This window comes from Garra rufa, chromosome 24, assembly GCF_049309525.1.
Source record: "Garra rufa chromosome 24, GarRuf1.0, whole genome shotgun sequence".
NCBI classification, from domain to species: domain Eukaryota; kingdom Metazoa; phylum Chordata; class Actinopteri; order Cypriniformes; family Cyprinidae; genus Garra; species Garra rufa.
In genome coordinates, this window is record NC_133384.1 from 3177747 (window position 1) to 3198580 (window position 20834).

Sequence of the window (20834 nt, forward strand, 5' to 3'; positions counted from 1 at the left end):
CCAAGCTAGGCATACTGTAAGAGTGTGTGTTTGTGTGTATGTGTCCAAAAATGGTATACGGTTGAAAGCTCCAGGATCATTCCGGAAAAGAGCAGCAGTCACCCCCCTCTGATCTGAATTGTGTCTTCCTCTGCCTAGTTCATCTCTGGTGTTGGCCTGGCAGCCCTCCAGTAGTCTCTCTCTCTTTCTGCTGCAGTGTGTATTTATAGCATGCTTTATCCTGCACTAGAATGACAGCAGTGTTGTCTGGAGTAGGGGCTGATTGCTTATGGTGTACCTGTAGAGCTCTTGTCATCTTCCCTCACCATTGCTCTTTTTTCCTGTTCTTTCTTCCTCTATTTTTTTCCGCTGTCAATCTAACCTTCCGGCTGCAGTTCTCCAGGGATATCACAGCTCTGGTAAGAAGGAGCTAAACCTGTCACCCGCTCCCTCTCTAGTCTGCTGTTATTTTGGCTTTCTTTGCCTTTGCATGAAAGTGCATGTGTATTACATCTCCCTTTATACCTGTAGTGTCTATTAAAATTCAGTCTTTAACTATATTAAGAACTACAGGCTTGTGTATGGTGTTTGGCTCATCCAATCACTTATCCAAATCACAATTCCACTGGTTACACCTTTATATGTATTTGTCGGCTTCTGAGTCACCTTTATTTTCATAGAAGGGGCGGAGCAGACAGACAGAGGAAGAGAGAGAGGGAGGGACATGTCTGCTAGTGTAACTTAACACCTCAGGTGTAGAGTCAAAAGTCCAGCTATCACGTCTACACTCGCATTAATGCCTGAGCACACCGAGACTCCTGGGACATAAATAACTTCATATATTAACCTGGATTAAGGGAGTTCATTGTAACTGGGAGTGCTTTTCTGAGTAGAATGTGAAAGTAATATTTAGACCTTAAGGATATTATTTGGCTGTTGACTTCATACGATGATAACAGAGCAGCCACTAGCGTCTGTGAACGGCTACCCTCCTCTCGCTTTTTCCTCTTGTCTGCGCACTGCTCTCTCTCCTCAGCTAAAGGTAGGTAAGCCTCTGATACCTAATCTCTGTATGAGGTTAAATGCATTTGAGTGTAGCTACTTGACCTTTCCCCTGTCACTTTTCCTGGGATACATTTGAACTTGAAATGGGGGACAACCGGTTGCCTGTATTTTATAAGTGAAATAACATTTTTGATGTTTTATAACAACATTAACCATGTTAGTAATTAATTTATTTGCCATTCCATTGTTTGTTTTGTACGCTTAGTGTCATTTATTCATTACATAAAAAAAAAAACTCCTTTCTTTTCAGGCCTATTCTCAAGATGCATACCTCAAAGGAAACGAGGCATATAGTGGAAATGCCCAGAACATCCCCGAGCCACCCCCAATATGTTACCCACGGATAGAGCCCAATGCCTTGGCCATGGCACAGGTGTCAGAGCCTTCACGCTCTGCTGAGATCTCATGTGGAACCAGACAAGGAATAAATCGTTGCTACAAGCCGGACATAGGTTGCTGCATTGATATCCCTGTATCTTCCCCTACCGTATCCCAAAGTCCACTGGTCCCCAACACCCAAACTGTTGTGCGTGTGTTTAACGAGAATGTTAGGACAATGGTAGCATCACCCGAATCTACAGACCGAATTACACATGTGGCCTGGGCTGGTCCCAGCCACAGGAAGGAAGAGAACCAGTATGTGGATTCAACAGACCCAAGCTTTAACAGGTCCAGAGACCACATCACTTCATCTCCAACTGGGGCAGCACAATCACAACACAAACTCAACAGAACTGCAGAATCCACTGGATTATCTGACCCTACCCCCAGAACTGCACAGACTTGCATAGACACAAAGCCTTTATTATCTCACAGACATACCCTAACCACAACAGCAGAAACCATCCCATCAGCCACATCTCCTACTCCTTACACGCCATCCCCTCCACCTGCCACCCCTTCCCCCTGCTCCCCTCATCAAAACATAGACTGGAGGAACTACACCACCTACAAGGAGTACATTGACAACAAACGGATTTACATGTATGGCTCCCGGACAATTCAAGAGCGCCTGGACAGTCTGCGAGCTGCATCCCCATCCGGTACAGGTGAATACAGTAAGCAGAAGAGCGCGTCAACAACAGCTACGCCCTCACGGGGCTTTTCTGGATCACAGCTGAGACGGAGGAGTGCCTCACATGATCGGAGTTATCAGGTATCCAGTGTGATGCCACTGCGTAGCGCCTCTCAGGAGAGGCTTGGTGGTGCTGATCGGACTTCCCTAGCACGGAACTGGCCTCGTAGTGCTTCCCAGGATGCCCTCCCGTCAGCCTCTATAGGTATCCTGAAACCTAGAGCATATTCTTGTGGCTACCTGAGCAGACAGAATGAGAATTCCACAACCACGTTGGACAGCCAGGCATGCTGCAGAACTGAGGCAGATGAGTGGCTACTCATGCACAGAGGGGACGAGGCAAGAGCAAGCAGGCAGTCTTCTTCCTTACGCATGGTGCCTCACAGAACACAGGGTGTTTTTAACACAGACAGACGAGGAGGTAGTTACCCAGGGTTGCCCATTACCCCTCTTTTTAGTAGAGGTACAGATTCTTTGCTCACTTCCAGAGCTGAAAGCCTGGGTAATACCTCTGCACCTTCCATGAGCAAACCCTCACTGCTACCTGCGAAAAATTATGTCTCAGACCCTTCCACTGCTGCTGCTTCTTATATAGCTTCTGCCCTGGCCTCAATACAAGGCCACATCAGTAGTAGCTCCAGCACAGGCCCTGTCAAAGACCAAAGAACACCTCTTACTGCCAACCACATGCCCCACAATGCAAAGCAGTTACAGCCCAGGGGGCGGGCTGACAGCCTTCAGGAGCCCATCAGAGAGGTAGCTCGTGGAGGTCGCTCTTCTTCTTGTTCTGCCGCCTCTAAACCACATAGAACAAAGCAGGGTGGATCCAAACCCATACTGAACAGGAATGGAACAGTTCCTCAGCAGCCTAGGTACATAGAACCACAAGCCAATGAGAAGACGGTGGAAGGCATTGAGGGTCCAGATGCCACTGTAGTTGTGGTTCGGAGGGAGAAGTCTGGATCTCAACCTATCCGCCACCCTTCCTACATTCTGGCGGTGAACGAGACAGAGAAAGGGCCAGAACCACCTGCAAACTCCAACACATGCTGGCTGCCCAACAATACCAGACGAGAAATGCACATGAGGAAGCTAGGAGACCAGTGTAAAACCTCATTCTCAAGCAACCTCGATGACTCGCTGGACTCCATTCCCTTCATTGGTGAGAGCTTTTTCAACTATATAATATGACATTGGATGCTGTTGCTATAGCAACCACTCAGTCTACCCCAAAGGGGGATGAATTTTGATAAGGTTAAGAGGATGTTCAATTATGATTTTAATATATATAGGAAATGTTTAAACTGATAAAATATACACAGTGAATGCAATGTAAGTAGTCTCTTTGTAAAAAGAATATTCAAAATATACCCAGATATGCATATGTTGTACATACATAAATGTAGACTTTGACATATTCAAAGTGGATTTGCATATGCAAACTGTGTAACTTTTGGCTCTTTGCTTGCTTCATTATTACCTATTGTAGCTTAGGTGTTTACCAAAGCAGTTGTTTGAATGTTCTGGCTGGATCTCTGTTTAGCATATTAAGCAGCTGAGGGGACACAAGGAAAATGACTTTGTCTCAGTATTCATGTTTTACTTTGTTTTATGTTTTATATTATTCAGAGTAAACTAAATATCTGAACTTTATCTCCCAACTTTTACACAAGGAAGTTATTGTCAGCTTTACTGTGCTGCCACAACAAGATGTATTTGCTTTTTATTGCTCAGATAACTCAAATAAAAGGCCACACTGTTTCTCCACCCTTAATATCCCAGGCTTTGCATAGAGAGATTTAGAGCAAATGCTGTACAGCAGTGGGTTTTGATGATGATAATAGTAATAACACCAGGATGAACAGCTCAACCCAATGTAAACAAAGTTGAGCAGAGAGAAGTAATGAGTAATCGGAGTTCTGTTAATGTCTGTATGAGCTTTTTTTGTTGTTCAAGTCATCAGTCAAGCTCACAATATTGGCCAATGTCTAGACAATACAGACATACATAAAGATATGTCCTGCACGTAGACATTTCAATTTGTGATTGGCCATCACAAATTGTTGAGCTTCTTAAGAAACAGTTCCATACTCCACCAGCGTTGATATGCACACAACTAGACAGTGTTGTAGCTCAAGAGTGTTCATGGAGTGCATGGGTTCATGGAGTCCCTGGGAGCATCTCCAAACTGTAATGTACACCAGTACAGTGATAGGACATGACATCATAGTCCACAGGGGCACAGATGATGTGACATACTGACACATTCCACCCAAGGCAGCAGGACTGAGGAAGCCACTTGCACTGCCATTCCCTGACACCAGTTCATCCACAGCTCAGAAACCTCAAACAAACAAGAGGGCAGTAAAGTGAGATGACAAAGTAATGGAACATACCAATGGAAAGCTAAAAGATTACCCTTTTGAGAAATAATCTCTTTGTGTTTGATTTGGTGGAGTGTGTTTTGTTTGGTAGACTTTGTTTTGAATTTAATTTGACATACTTTGTTTTGGGATTGGTTTATAGACTGTTTTATTTGACAGACTATTAGTTTTGTTATGGTACGGTTTATATTTAACTTGGTAGACTGTGTTGGGTTTGGTTTGGTAGACCAAGGAGTTCACACAAGGTGGTTAAAGTGCTTAAAGTACTTTTTGAAATTTAAGGCCTGGAAAATAGCAATATTTCTGAAGATGTACTTGAAAAGTGCTTGAATAATTGAAAGACAATGTATCTATGAAATAAGTGTTTAATTTTGTCAATAAGCACATATAGAGCAAAGTAAGTAGTAGTACTGAGAGTGTTATGTAAACATAACTGAAGATGCGAAATAAGGAAAAAATGAACCAAATCAATTGAGTCATTTATGCTGAAACCGCTTCGATTGATTCAACCTTGTGACTTCGATCATTAATTTTAAGCGATTCACTGGCAAAAACAAGATCAAATTAAAAGCCTTTCATTTTAAATTTTAACTTAGCTTGTAACGATTATATATTCTCTCATGTCTGTGTGTCAAGTATTCGCAGTGTTTCAGTTGATTTTTCTGATGCATTTCAAAATGAAGATCACGGAGACAGAGATTTTAAGATTTTTATATACACGATTTTAAGTCCTGATCTAAATCAAATGATTCACGATACGCAAAGTTCCAATCTGAGTCAAATGATTCATGTTACAAGTACTGATCTGAAATGATGGTTTGCAAATCATTATTCAGATCGGGACTTCAGAGCGTGGATTGCGAATCATTTGATTTACAGTAGTCAAGATTTTAAGTGGATCAAAAAAGTTCATTAAAGTTGACAAGAACGGGCATTGTTTTGGTTTTAGGACAATTTGATGAAAGGTTTTAGTCCTCTTTAAATGTTGACTACTATTGGAACTTCAGAGTGGGTTTCTCTTTTTGTAATTTGAAAAGGAACCAATTGACAGTGCTTGTTTTACATATCTGGGCTTTCAAACTGATGAGCTCAAGAATTAACATGCATGAAGTTTATAGTCAAGTTGTATAATTGTAAACATTATGCCAATGAATGCAGGATATGTGTCACTGCCTTGTGGTTTTCCGAAATTGTAATTTTCTCAATTGGTATTTTTGCATCTTAAAGTGTATTAGTATTTTATACAGGGACGACAGGAAGAGCAATCACTAGGATTTCAACTATACAGAAATAAATTCTGTGGTTAAAAATTGAATATTTTACCCAGTGATGCAATCTGTCTGCCCTACTCTTGTGTGTGTTGTCTGTGTATGAAAAGGTGTGGGAGGCTTATCAGTTTTATGATTGCTCACTTCTCTTTAGATGTGTGAGTAAGCATGTTTCCTCCAGACTGCCTGTTCTATTGTCTCTGTTGGACTACATTAGCCCAGCTATATATTACCAAGAAAATTAATCTTGAGTGTCTCATGTCTGTTGTCATCAGACGAGCCATCAAGCTCCAGTAATGACCATGACACCGCACACATTCCCGCATCTGCCTTGATTTCCAGCACGCCTATCATCACCACCATCCCACCCAGTCCAACTTCCCCTTCTCCCGTAATACGCCGACAACTGTCCCACGACCAGGGTGAGGAACATTTCTGCCAATGCATACAATATCTCAGTAACATAAAAAATGTGCTTTTGCTTTTAACTATGATTTCACCCATATCTCCGACCTAGATTCTTTACGACTGACCATTTTGGAATCAGATTCTAAAACGGAGCGTTCCAGATCTTTCGATGAGGGCTTGGATAACTACAGAGAAGAAGAAAGAGGGTATGTTTACAGTCAGGGCAGGAAGTCATAAGCTACCTGTATAGTGACCAGTCAGTCTTCTTATCTTGCTGAGTCTCTCATTATATAACCTCTTTGTTTACTGTGTCTGTATAGGCGGTCAATGAAACACACCCATGGATTCAAGGGCCTCAGAAAGGTGAGTGAGACTGCTATAATAAAGATAATGCAAATTACATCATTATCATAATGACACATTATCATTAGTTCACACCTTAAATAAATAGATAAAGGTCTGTGCTGTTGGCATCTGATCTCCAGTTAACATTAAGTCAATTTAATGATAATTTTGTACTATTTCTTGTCAAAATATGTAAATCAGACACCTCGATCTGTATGCAAATTCACAATATATATATTTTTTGGCAAATGAATAGCATTTAAAATGATGGTAGTAAGATGGAAAAATACTCTGTCTTTTCTAAACTCAAAGTCTGATATTTGAGATAAGAATTCAGATTTGGGTTGAGGGTCTTACCATCTGTCATCTTCTACGACACAGCTTTGTATTTCTTCTTTTTTATAATGGGTGGCAGCCAGCATTAAAGTGCAGTACCACCACCTACAACTACTCAGTGATCTTCCAGTTACTAAACCAATAAAGTATCTCATAGGGGTTTCAATGGCAGTTGTCAAAAAAGGATGAATCCTGGTTGATCCATGTTTGGTGTGTTTCAGGCTGTTGACAGATCCTCTGAGGACTCTGGCTCTAGGAGAGACTCTACTTCAGATGTCTTCACTGATGCCACAAAAGAGGGTCCACTTCATTTCCGGCAACTCAACTCGGATAAGGGAAAGGTACAACACAATTTGACACCAAAATTCACACGAATTCTCTTGTTCTGGGTTCCAATACTGAATAAAAGCATGCTGATGCTGTAGGAGTCCTTGTCATATTGTAAACGTGTTGCAACGAGTCTTTGAACCTCTGAATGAATGAGAACACTGGCAGGCTTTCAGAAACTTTTAATGTTGGCCAGATCAGTACCAGAGATCTTGTCTTAAAAGATCTTATCATATTTTATACCACTCAGATGTACAGTAGTAAAAGGTTAAAACGCATGTACAAAATTACATTTAAACAATAAGACTGTGGATTATAGTGATTTTACCATGGTTATGGGTGTAAAATAATAGAAGTTGCTATAATTGTGTCAACATATGTATTCTGTATTCGCTATTTTAGCTCATAATTCTGCCAACATAATGTCTTTTCTACAGCGTGTTGGCAGTAGCATGCGGTCATGGAAGCAGATCTACGCTGTGCTTCGTGGCCACTGCCTCTACCTTTATAAGGACAAGAGGGATGGACAAACCAACTGTCAGATCGAAGAGGAGCCTCTGCCAATCAGCATCAAAGCCTGTCTGATTGACATCTCATATAGTGACACAAAGCGGAAGAACGTCCTTCGGCTGACAACGTCAGACTGTGAATATTTGTTCCAGGCGGAAGACCGTGAGGAAATGCTGTCCTGGATCCGAGTCATTCAAGAGAACAGCAACTTGGATGAAGAAGTAATTATAAAACACTTTTTTTTTTCAAATAGAATTCATACTTCAGTGTCTCAGTAACATACATTCTCACTATCCCAATTTTTTTTTTTTTTTTTTTTTTTTTTTACTAAATCCATATTTGTTGAGAGCTTTGTTGGAGCTGAGCCCTAGTTGTTAGTGCTCATGCTCCTACATGTTGAGCAGTGGTGCTCATGTAGGTTATAAAGTTTTGCATCCAGATCTCTTCCCATTAACCCCTATTCTCCCCATCAAGTAACCTGCATGTCTTCTCTATACCAGCCTTCTCTATTTTCGCACACCAGACGAGAATTGTCATGCTTTGGCTGACACAACTCACAGATATAGCACTCGAGAAACATCTGTACTTGTGTGCTAAAGTTCAAGTTGACAGGCCTAAACAGTGAATCCAATCACTATGGGCTAGATTTACCAAACAGGGCAAATTAGTGTTAGAGCGCAATTCCATAAAAGCGCCGAAGGGTGGGAAAAATTCTGCATGTGATTTCCTGACAATGTGCACATTAAAGAACACAAACACAGCCAGATCATTTTCATAATGATCAGCGTAATCTACCAAATTACCGCCTGCATTAAGGCATGCTTTTTTGGGGCGTTAAATAATGCTGCAAATACCAGTAATTTGATATGCACAAGCATTAGTAAATTGTGTTGTGTGATTAATTTTAATACTCTCCTCCCATAAATTTTGCGTCTGAAAGGGAAACTCATACAATTGTATATTCAATAAGGTTAGGCATAAAAGTGCTAATTCTTCACTGGGTGTCTTTAGTAAATCCTGACAGTACTATTTTAATGTGAAAAGATGGTTTGCGCTGACACAAGCTGTTAGTAAATTTGGCCCTACAAAAAATTCTTATATACCTCATAAACCATGCATATTCTTTGATAGAAAGAGTTGGGTAATACAAAATAATAATAAAAAAAAATTGAACAATGTAGCATAAATGAGTTTGAAGTTTGGGTAATCTATATTATGATACTTCTGCAGAGACTTTATTCAAGTGATGCTGCTAGTGTGTATACAAATTTCAAAGTTAATAAAAAAGCTAAAAACGCAAATAATGTTATAAAATGATTGAAAATGTTAAACTCACATCAGAATCTTTCACAACAAGCTATTTTTCTCTTGAGACAACTTATCGTATTCTCATTGTTTTTTGAGTATTGTACACTCTCACAAAAAAACTGAGCATTATCTACAGTTGAGGTCAAAAGTTTACATACACCTTGCAGAATCTGCAAAATGTTAATTATTTTACAAAATAAGAGGGATCATACAAAATGCATGTTATTTTAGTATGTTATTTAGTACTGACCTAAGTAAGATATTTAAGATATGTAAGATATTTTACATAAAAGATGTTCACATATAGTCCACAAGAGAAAATAATAGTTGAATTTATAAAAATGACCCCGTTAAAAAATTTGCATGATTATTAATACTGTGTTGTTACCTGAATGGTCCACAGCTGTTTTTTGTTTGTTTTTTAGTTAAACTGCCCACTGTTCTTCAGAAAAATCCTTCAGGTCCCACAAATTCTTATAATTTTGAGATCCATCCTTTCACACTGAGGACTATGCAACTATTACAGAAGGTTCAAACGCTCACTGATACTTCAGAAGGAAACAATGCATTAAGAACTGGGGGTGAAAACTTTTAAAATTTGAAGATGAGGGTGAATTTAACTTATTTTGTCTTCTGGGAAACATGTAAGGATCTTCTGTAGCTTCTGAAGGACAGTACTAAATGAAAAAATAGGATATTTAGGCAAAATTTTAAAAATTTCATTCTTTTCAAAAGTTTACACCCTGGCTCTTAATGCATAATTTTTCCTTCTGAAGTATCAGTGAGCATTTGAACGTTCTGTAATAGTTCATATGGGTCCCTCAGTCGTCCTCAGTGTGAAAAAATGGATCTCAAAAGTCTCATACAGTCATTGCTGAAAAAGGGTTCAAATACACAAAAAAAAAAAAAAAAAAAAAAAACTAAGAATTTGTGGGGCCTGAATGATTTTTCTGAAGAACAGCAGGCAGTTTAAATGTTCAGGACAAACAAGGAACTCGTGAACAACTACCACTAAACAAAACATAACAAAACAAAACAAAACAAAACAAAAAACAGCTGTGGATCATTCAGGTAACAACACAGTAATAAGAATCTTTGAACAGGGTCATTTTTATAAATTCAACTACTTGTGGACTGTATGTAAACATCTTTTATGTGAAATATCTTAATCAGGTCAATACTAAATAAAAAAAAAAAAACATACATTTTGTATGATCCCTCTTATTTTGGTAAACTAATTAACATTTAGCAGATTCTGCAAGGTATACGTACATTTTTGACTTCAACTGTAAATCCTTAATTACCTTTGAATGCATGTGTCTTAGCATCAGACTTTTTCAGAATTTTCACCTGAGACAACTGATCATATTTTTATTAACACAATCATCATTTTTGCAGTTTCGTTTAGTGAGTGAGTGGTGCAAAACCCATACTTCATCTTTGAATTATGGGGTAAGTCTATCCAGGTCTAGTGCCTGATATAGATATGCTGGATGTTTTGGACTTCCTCATGAATCATGGAAAAAGACCCTATTTAAAGAACCTTCTCACAATAGCTGAACATAACCTAGGGCCTTTTTGAAAATAAATAGTAACTCTTCGGGAAAACCATTGCATCTTCACTTTAGCACGTAATCTTCTGATAGCACTGGGTGATCCACAAGCCCTCTGGTGTGTTTGGGGATTCCACTCTTATATTTCATTGACTTGTCTGAAACCAGCTTTTGTCTGCTTTCTCTCTGTTTCCTTCTTCCTTTTGTAGAACGCAACTGTAACTAGCACAGACCTCATCAACCGGAAAATAAAGGAGTACAACACTCTGATGAGGTAAGCAGGAAACAGGGAAGAGTTCCCATCAATTTTTGTAGTCTTTATCCTCGCCTAGATATTAACTTTGTTTATATGTGTTGCAGTCCACCCAGCAGTAAGACAGAACCCTCACCCAGGGCGTCCCGGCAGTCCCTGAGCATCAGACAGACGTTATTGGGCAATAAAGGGGAAAATAAAGCCACAAGCCCTCACTCACCAAACAAGGATCACGACAGGAAAGCCATGCACAAAGGTAACAGCATCAAGGGCACTTACTCTTCGTATTGTATTGAATACTTTAACAACCTGCCAACATCAAACTCTACTGTAATCAACTCTAAGTGAGTCACAAATCATTGCATTAGTGCTGTTGATTGCATAATCAGTCACTTCTGAGTTTCCTTTTGGGCAGGGTTCCTGCCTTAGAAGATATATTGCTCACTAGGTTTGAGACTAGGGTCTTTGTGACAAATTCTTACCATGGTTGTCTCTAAATAGATGAAACCAGCCCACCCAAGGATAAGGGCACATGGCGGAAAGGCATCCCTGGTCTGATGAGAAAGCCATTTGAGAAGAAATCGTCTCATGGAATCACATTTGGAGTAAGACTAGATGACTGTCCTCCAGCCCAGACCAACAGAGTAAGACCACAAAGAACGTCCTCTCTCTTTCTCTAAATGTTTCACTTGGCATTGTTGATTTCAGTGATATCCTAAAGCTATTCCTAGTGAAAAAGAAGTATAATAGTGTAATATACTTAAGTGGTAACTGAATATAATGTTTTTGAACACTGTAGCTGCATGTTGAATGCAATTACATTAATATAGATTATAGATTAATGCATAATAGAAGAGTGATTTTCTTTACACATTTTCTGTTATACTGTCTTTATATGTCATTTTCTAATTCTGTTGTCTTTGAAATATGGTTAAATGTACTTTTGAATGCACTGACAAGCATTTAAAGTAAACTACAATATACTATGACATTATTTTAATTGAAACTTGTATGTTAATTAATGTGTAATAACACATTTGTAATAATGAAGGTGCAATTTATTGCATTTAACATATATTAGCTGCAATATTGAATAGTACACAACAGTTAAAATAATCAAGTACTTTATGTGTGCTTTAGTCAACACATCAAAATAAGTGTACTTCTATAAAGCGCAACAAAAGATTATTAAAACAATGATTATACATATAATTTAAATTAAAATGGGTAATTTTACATCATTACAAAGTACACTTTTTAAAGTGTTCTTAAGTGTGTTAAGTGTATTCTCTTTAAGTGCACTTTCATAGTCTTGAAATTCATAATTTTTTTATCAGCAAGTTAGGGGTGGGCGGTACACCGGTGTCATAGTCAGCACCGGTGTGACATTGCACCACGACATGGATTTTCTAATACCGTCAATACCATAATAAATCAATTATGTGCCTCGAACGGCTGCATTTACATCAATAATAGCTAATTCTAAATAATAAGGCATTACATTTTCTTCAAACGTTCCGTTGTGGTCTGAATACCTGTCCTTATACTATATATCTTGTTGTAAATAAAAAAGTAAAACATATTCGTATCAGCTTTGCAGGTGGTAGGTAAAAGGGGAGTGGCCTTTAAACGACTGGTGAAACACCGTGAAGAAAGGTCGGGCCTGTAGCCTATACCAGGGGCGGAGTGGCAATCGGGACGACCGGGACTTTTCCCGGCGGCCGGCCGAAGGATTTACACAGCGGATCACAAATTGAGCGGGCGCGAGGCGAACGCGACCCGCCTGTTTACCTTTACTTTCGATTTTGCTATAACGCACACTCTGTGTAAAGGGAGCAGCACATCTTATAACGTTAATAGATATTTGTCAGTGAGTACAAGATTGCAGCCAATCCTGCAGTCTATGTTTGTAATATCTCTTTACTTTCGACCCGTGATCATTCAAATCTAAAGGTCATTGTACACTCCGATTTTCGTATGCGTATATGTTTTCTCATATTCACCATCCTTATCAAACTGCTTATTATGGATGCGAAAATGCAGAAAATCAAACACGATCCGATTTTTTTTTTATGACGGCATCATAGGCAGTGTGTAAACTCGATTAACATAACCTGTATTTTTTTTAACGTGATTTGACATTAACTCCAGCAGCTCGTGTTGGATGCAGGGTTGCCAAGTCCGCGTTTTTCCCCACAGAATTGGTCTACTTTTAAACTGTTGCCATGGGTTGATTTCCCCCAGTTATTAAAAGGTTTTAAATATTGCAGAAATTAAATTTCAATAAAAAATAATTTTTATTTTGTTGTACACTGTTAAGTAAGATCTTTAGGTTTTTTGCTAAATAAATATGTTAAGAATGCATACTCTTCCCATGTCTCTTTTTGATAAGGATACCTACCATTTACTTATTATATTATAAAAATATTAACTTTATTCACATACTACTACTACTATTACATAAAGGGACAGGACAGGCTACTCCTCCCAAAATGTACCAAAAAAAAGTAATACCGTGATATTATACCATCACCGTTCAAAAGATGAAAAATACTGTGATATTAATGTTAGGTCATATCGCCCACCCCTACAGCAAGTACATTTAAGTGCATATTTAGTACAATTAAGCATACTTCTTTTTCCATAAGGAAGTGAGGTGTCTACAGTAGTGATATTTTTAGCTGTAGGTGTTTAATAGTGTTTAAAGAGTAATTGTTTAGTTTGTGGGATGAATGTAATTGTATTTGGAACCTGTTATGTTTTTCATACTGCTGATTTTGGACTCATATTTGTCTATGTAAGCAACACACTTTCATATAGCGTGCAGTCTTAGAGGTTTAGATTGGCTTACAGGCACGTGACTGTTCTTTGTGTGTTTTAGTTTGTTCCTCTAATAGTTGAAGTGTGCTGTAAGCTGGTGGAAGAACGAGGACTGGAATACACTGGCATTTACAGAGTGCCAGGAAATAATGCCGCCATCTCCATCATGCAGGAAGAGCTCAATAACAAGGGCATGGGTGACATCGATATTCAGGATGATGTGAGTTTATATCTTTGTCTGTGACATTTTCTCTGCTTCTTGCTTGAGGTCCTTTATCTTATTCTTTTTTTCCTGGACAGAAATGGAAAGACCTGAATGTGATCAGCAGTTTACTCAAATCCTTCTTCAGGAAACTTCCTGAACCCCTCTTCACTAATGGTAAAAGTCCTTGTTGGAATTCCCTTGCTTGAGGCTCTTTGTGACTCATATTTTATTTATATATCTTGCACTTGCTCAAGATTAATTGTGTAGTTTGCCATCTAGTGGCTGTGAGTGAAACAAACATTCAATTTTAACACCTGACAGTTAAAGTAATTTTCTTTTATGATCTGGCCTCTATAGAGAGGTATGCAGACTTTATTGATGGCAACAGAATAGAGGATCCTGTAGAGAGACTCAAAGTGCTCAAGAGACTGGTAAGACGCTTTTGTTAACCTAATTACCATTTGTTTATAGTGGTAATAATTCTACTGTTTGTTATGGCAACCCTAAATAAACCTCTCATTTTTCAGCTTCACGAGTTGCCTGATCATCATTACGAAACACTGAAGTTCCTCTCGGCACATCTCAAAACTGTGGCTGAAAACTCGGAAAAGAACAAGGTAAAGCATTTCTGCTAGTCCACAGGGATGTGCACACAGACTGCATGCTTCCGTTCAAAAACAACAAGATGACGTGCAACAGAATGGAACAGAACACATAATACAGGGCTCTCGAGATGTGTTTTCAAGCCAGATTTTTAGTGATCCAGAGATTTACTTTTTCAAAGGTTAACATGAAATGAAGTTTGCAACTAATTTTAGGTATTTTCTGAGTGAAATATGATATTGAAAAGTGGTGGGACTTGATTTTATGGATCAAATTTATTGAATGGCCTTGTGTTGTTAGAGGGGAGGGCTTGGTGATGTCAACCAAAAGGAAAGTAGTGTTCATAGGCAGAGCGAGTTTCTGTGCACTGATGATTTTTACAGAAGAGGAACGTGAATGAAGTAAACACAATAGCAATATGTGGTGCATTTGTCATAAACCCTGACATGTGTACACTCCCTTTGGTTTTCGTTATATATAAAAAAGAAAGAAATGTCTTATTTTTCTCATTTGTCATTGTGTCAGATGGAGCCACGGAATCTGGCCATTGTGTTTGGCCCAACACTGGTGAGAACGTCTGAAGACAATATGACTCACATGGTGACACACATGCCAGATCAGTACAAGATTGTAGAAACGCTCATTCAGCATGTGAGTTCTTTAATCTTCTTGTGTGAAAATAAAACGGCTCTCTCAAATGTGTCAGGTATTTGAGCATTGGTGAAATAATTCTGAATGCAGTCTGGTGTTCTCTTGCAGTACGACTGGTTCTTCACTGAGGATGGTGACAAGGAGCCTACGGTGTGTATTAGTACAGTTGCTTTTTTATTCCACTATTTCTTTTTTTTGTAATCTAGGCAGGTATGCATCAGAGATTTATATAGTGCCTTGCGAAAGTATTCATGCCCCTTCATTTTTTTCATGTTTTGTTATGTTGCGGCCTTATGTTAAACTGCTTTAAATTATTTTTTTCCCACACCAATCTACACTTCATACACCATAATGGCAAAGCAAAAAACAGGTTTGTAACAACTTTGCAAATTAATTAGAAATAAAAAGGTGAAATGATTCCATTGCATAAGTATTCATACCCTTGAACACTTGAAATGTAGCTCAGGAGCACTCATACAGTATAGCTTGTAGATGTTACTACAATCGAGTGGAGTTAAACTGTGCAAATTAATTTGAATGAGTATTATTTGGAAAGGCACACATCTCTTAGAAAAGGTCTAACACCTGTAGAGCTGAGAAACAGGCTTGCATCAAGGCACAGATCTATGGAAAAAAAATCTGAAAAAATTCTGCTGCATTGAAGCTTCACAGAAGCATGCAGCATCCATTATCCATAATGGAAGACACTTAGAACAACTAGGACTCTTCCTGGAGCTGGCCTCCTGGCCAAATTAGCAATTGATGGAGAAGGGTCTTGGTTATACTGGTGACCAAGAAGCTGATGGTCACTGTAGTTGAGCTCCATGATCATATATGCAGACGGGAGAAACTTACAGAAGGACAAACATCATTGCAACACTTCACCAATCCGGTCTTTATGGCGGTGTGGCCAAACTTAATCCTCTCCTCAGTGAAGACACATGAAAACCCACTTGGAATTAGCAAAAAAAGCACCTAAAGGACCCTCAGATTGTGAGAAACAAGATTCTCTGGTTTGATGAACCTCAATTCCAAGCATCATGTTTAAAGGAATCCAAGCACTGCTCATCACCTGCAGAGTACCATCCCAAAAGTAAAGTGTTCACCTTTCAACAGGACAATGACCCTTAGCACACATGTCCTTGAGTGGCTCAGCCAGAGCCTTGTCTTGAACGCAATCAAATATTTCTGGAGAAACCTAAAAAATGTCTGCCAGACTCTCTCCAAGCTGACAGAGCTGAAGAATGGCAGATAATTGCCAAATGCAGATGTGCAAAGCTTGTCGCATCATACCCAAAAAGACTTGAGGCTGTAAAGGTGCTTCAACTAAGTACTGAGTTAAGGGTATGAATACTTATGCAATGTACTTATTTCAGTGTTTATTTTTAATAAATTTGCAAAGTTGTCACAAATCTGTTTTTGCTTTGCCATTATGGTGTATGGAGTGTACATTGATGTGTGGAAAAAGTAATTTAAAGCAGTTTAACATAAGCAACATAACAAAGCGTAAAAAAAAGGGTATGAATACTTTCGCAGGGCACTGTAAGTATTAGGTGTATTTAATTCATAATTGCGGATGTGCTATTTTAAATAAATAACCAGCTACCAACCACCCAGAACTCCTACACTAAAAATTACTGAGAACACCTCCACATTGTGGAGGCACATTCTGCACAACAACTACTGAATATCTACTTTCTTCGTCATTCATTACTTCAATTCATTACCGCTGCTCTTTATTGAATTGCTTTTCTGTATGTCTCCTCAGACTACGGCCCAAGAGGAGAGTGCTGTGGAGTCCCAGCCTGTGCCTAACATTGACCACCTGCTGACCAACATCGGCCGGACAGGCACCTCTCCGGGGGAAGTGTCAGGTAACATGTGCCCTTGGTTAGACCCTCTCCGACACGGGTCAACCTTTTACATCCTTCTGTAAAGTATAATTATGTCTAGGAACACGACTTTGTGATATAAGCTAAACAAAAACTGTAATAATATGTTTAAACATTTTGTTTTAATATTGATGAAAAATGAAACAACAGAAGCAGCTTCTTCCAGTTTTTTTTATTTTTTTTACAAAAACTGCAATGACTTAATTACAAAGCCTGTGTGAGTTTGTGAGGCAAAATGTTAAACATTTTTGCCTACAGAAGCTTGCTTGATGCAACATTGAATTATTTGGTTTGGATTTTTACTTTCCATCCTTTAGCTGATTTAATTTTAAGTATGTAAATTTCAGCAACTGTCTTTATCCCATTTCTGTTTTGCTCATTTGGTCATGTTTGTGTGAATCTCACAAAACCTGTCAAAGACATGGCCAGGTTATATTTCACCCAAAAATAAGTAAAAAAAAAATAAATAAATAAATAATTATAATAATGAAAAAAGAAAGAAATTTTATTTTGCAAAAAAAGAAGAAGAAATAGAAGCTATTTTTACTTTTAATTTTACTTTTTCAAGAGAATTATTCCCTCCCCGCAAATTCTCATTACTACAATACAAAAAATAATGGAATATTAATAAAGATGTTTTATGAGAATCAACAATAAGAAGAATGGGAAAGAATAATGAGATGTATTAAAAAACATTACTGTAATGAGAATTTTGATTGGAAATGCCTTTAATTGTTTTGAAAATAATATTATAATGCAAAATAGCCTAATGGTATCTGGAATAGGCTCCATTTACTCTATGCGAAATATAATTTCTATTTTTGTCCTTTTTTATTTTGGGGTGAAATACAACCGTTTCCATGAGATTCACCCATTTAGACTGTTTCTTTCTCTATGCGTTCAAACTCCACTGGGTCATCTCTGTAATTCTGCCAACTGCTGCACTAACACGTCATGTTCTTTCTCCAAGAGAGAACAAACAAACAGCTAAAGCCAAACCGCAAAACACGCTTGCCAATCTCTGATCCCTCTGTCCCTAGTGCCACTCTGTCGCGTGTCCTAAAGGCTTTCCCAGCATTCACACATACTGATCTTGACACAGGACAAGTGGGCGGAGTCTATCACACCATGATGTCACTGATGGACTCAATAGTGTCCGTGATGGGCAGCTGGAACTGTAGGAAGAGGGAGGACTGTTGCCCGCAGTGTAGCTGCCTAGTCTGCAGACACCCTCGCATTTTATGACGTGGGCGACTGAGAAAAGAGAGCAAAAAAGTGCAAAGGGAAAGCGCAGCAGAAGTGTTGGGTTCTGTGGGGTGTGGTTTGTGAGTTTACCTGGCGTAGAGCAGTGCTGCTGTCTCAAAGGCTCTTCGCCGTCTCTCGCCCCTCTCTCTCTCTCTCTGAACGCTGGCCAAACGGAGAGACAGCATGGTAATGCTCCTCAGCTCTGAATATCACTCGGTCATACCATTTGTCACCACCAAGGGGTGTGCAGGGGGGCTCGGCTCGACACGGAAGAAATAAGCCTCCAAAATTTGTAGTCTGTGCCATGGAAAATGAAATGGGAGCAAAGACAGCAGTGAATCGGTTCTTTAACTTGTCCTTGCTAGCATTCTGTCTTCCCATAGTGTCATCCTTTCTGCGTAGCTAGCCCCTCTCTGACCCCTGTCACTTCTGATCTTGGTTCGTGCCTTGAGTGTCTTGTCTTCATTGTGGTCACGACAGCACACATCAGACCAGCCTCAGCACTGTCATTAAACATCCATTTCTGAATTACACCCATTGTACTTGAGCTCAGAGTAGAAAGGGATGTAGAATTAATTGTTGAAATGCAGAATTTGCCCATTATAAATACTAAATTTCCTATTCAAAAATTATACCTATATTTTACTTAGAAGAGAATTGTCTTTCTTTCTTCAGTCGTAAAGAAATTATGTTTTTTGAGGAAAACATTTCATGATTTTTGTCCATATAGTGGTCTTCTGTGGTGCCCCCCAAGTTTGAACTTCCAAAATGTAGTTTACATGCAGCTTCATACAATCCCAAATGCAGCTGTAAACAATCCAAGACAAGGAAAAATTACAATTTATAGTATACTTTTTAACCTCAAATGCTTTTTGTGTCTCTCTCTGCGATGTGCATGAATAGTCTGTGCATCTCTGGTTCAAAACAGTTAGGGTATGTCGAAAAACTCTCATCTTATTTTCTCCCTCAACTTCAAAAATCATTTCAAAATCATCCTACATCGCCGCAGAAGTACCGACCCAGTGTTTGCAAAGTGAACATGTAAAGAAGTTCAAACACCCTCAACAAAAAAGGTAAAACAGCGATGCATGACGATTTCTGAAGTTGAGGGACAAAATGAGATGAGAGTTTTTCGACATACCCTAACTGTCGGAAAAAACTGATTTCAGACAGAGCAAGATGAGCGTTTGAGGTTAAAAAGTATATAAATTGTAATTAAAAACAAAAAAAACAAAACGATCGTTTCGCTAGATAAAACCCTTCTTCCTCGGCTGGGATCATTTACAACCGCATTTGGGATCGTTTGAAGCCACATTTAAACTGCATTTTGAGCACCATAGAAGTTCACTATATGACAAAAATTCTGAAATGTTTTCCTCAAAAAACATAATTTCTTTACAACTGAAGAAAGAAAGACATTAACACCTTGGATAACAAGGGGGTGAGTACATTATCTGTAAATTTTTGTTCTGGAAGTGAACTCCTTTAAAATGCACAGAGAATTCAATTTCTCTATGGTTTCTTCTTATAATCATAGGTTATGTTAAATTTGTTTCTAAGAATTTTAGGATGTTAGAATCAGATGTTTTATATAGGACATTTTAACATAAATGTCACTTAATAACTTCACAACAGTCAATGACACTGCCTGCAAGACCGTCATCATTTTGTGTGTACTCTGTGGTCTTGTGTCACTCTCTATGCATCCTATTAGTTGCATTTATTCCTTTATAAAAAGGTTCATCAAGTCCAGCTGATCTCTTTTGCAACCACAACAATTCCTTTCTTGCAAGATTCATGTTTCCATATTGTCTGTGTTAGCTGGATGGTCTTACACGTGAAAGATTGCTCCCTACTGGTGAGCGTTACAATAAAACAGCGCTCACTTGTTTGTTTGCATGAACGCTTGCTTTTTGATCTATATTCCTTGCCATTCCTCTCTCTCGTTGTTTGCCATGCTCTCGTCGTCATGCACACTCTTTCTTAATGCTTATCACCTTCTGTCTGTATATGTTTTTTTGAGATCAGTAGAAGGATATGTGCAATTCACTAACCTTGTATCATTTTTCTTTACTCCACAGATTCACCAACCAGTGACTCTGCTAAATCTAAGGTGAGTTTGACTCTTGGACTGTGGCCACTTCTCTGATAGGGCAGGTATAGTGGGTGAGTGTAGTTCTTGCACCAGACCGACACGCTCCACCACTCCCAAAGCAGCACCTGAGAGCCAGTTGCCATCTTGAAGAGACTGGACAGATGGATCAGAGGCCATCATGTCATGCTTTGAACATGCACTGCATTCAATGTAAAATGGAAATGAGATGTTGCTAGCAGGTTCACTGACCATTTATGACTAGGGGTGGGAATCAAGAACCATTTTTTAGGGTTAGGGTTAGCTCAGTTAACAGTTCTTGAATGTCTAACATACTGGATAACCTGGTTCTCGTGTTTTAATGAATCAGCTTCTCAAATGGCACATTCACTGAATTAAGTCATCACTTTGTGATGTTACTATGTTAGGTTGGTTGATATGACGATAAACGTCGGGAATAAAGTTAAGAAAAGTAAAAAAAAAAAAGTTGTTTTGGTATTTTTATGGTAAATAGT

The 20834-nt window shown here is 38.8% G+C and overlaps 1 protein-coding gene across 1 annotated transcript in view; it reads left to right on the forward strand.

Annotated features, from left to right (window-relative positions):
• The window catches only part of arhgap21a (Rho GTPase activating protein 21a), a 59831-nt gene that overhangs the window by 33814 nt on the left and 5183 nt on the right, over positions 1 to 20834 (forward strand). Inside the window, exons 7-23 of the mRNA XM_073830307.1 lie at positions 1295 to 3281; positions 6047 to 6193; positions 6289 to 6385; positions 6500 to 6542; positions 7082 to 7201; positions 7625 to 7918; positions 10768 to 10832; positions 10919 to 11067; positions 11313 to 11455; positions 13693 to 13851; positions 13932 to 14010; positions 14194 to 14267; positions 14364 to 14453; positions 14965 to 15090; positions 15199 to 15240; positions 16859 to 16964; positions 20309 to 20340. Of these exons, the coding sequence (XP_073686408.1) occupies positions 1295 to 3281; positions 6047 to 6193; positions 6289 to 6385; positions 6500 to 6542; positions 7082 to 7201; positions 7625 to 7918; positions 10768 to 10832; positions 10919 to 11067; positions 11313 to 11455; positions 13693 to 13851; positions 13932 to 14010; positions 14194 to 14267; positions 14364 to 14453; positions 14965 to 15090; positions 15199 to 15240; positions 16859 to 16964; positions 20309 to 20340 (3753 nt within the window). The remainder of the gene's footprint in view (positions 1 to 1294; positions 3282 to 6046; positions 6194 to 6288; positions 6386 to 6499; positions 6543 to 7081; positions 7202 to 7624; positions 7919 to 10767; positions 10833 to 10918; positions 11068 to 11312; positions 11456 to 13692; positions 13852 to 13931; positions 14011 to 14193; positions 14268 to 14363; positions 14454 to 14964; positions 15091 to 15198; positions 15241 to 16858; positions 16965 to 20308; positions 20341 to 20834) is intronic.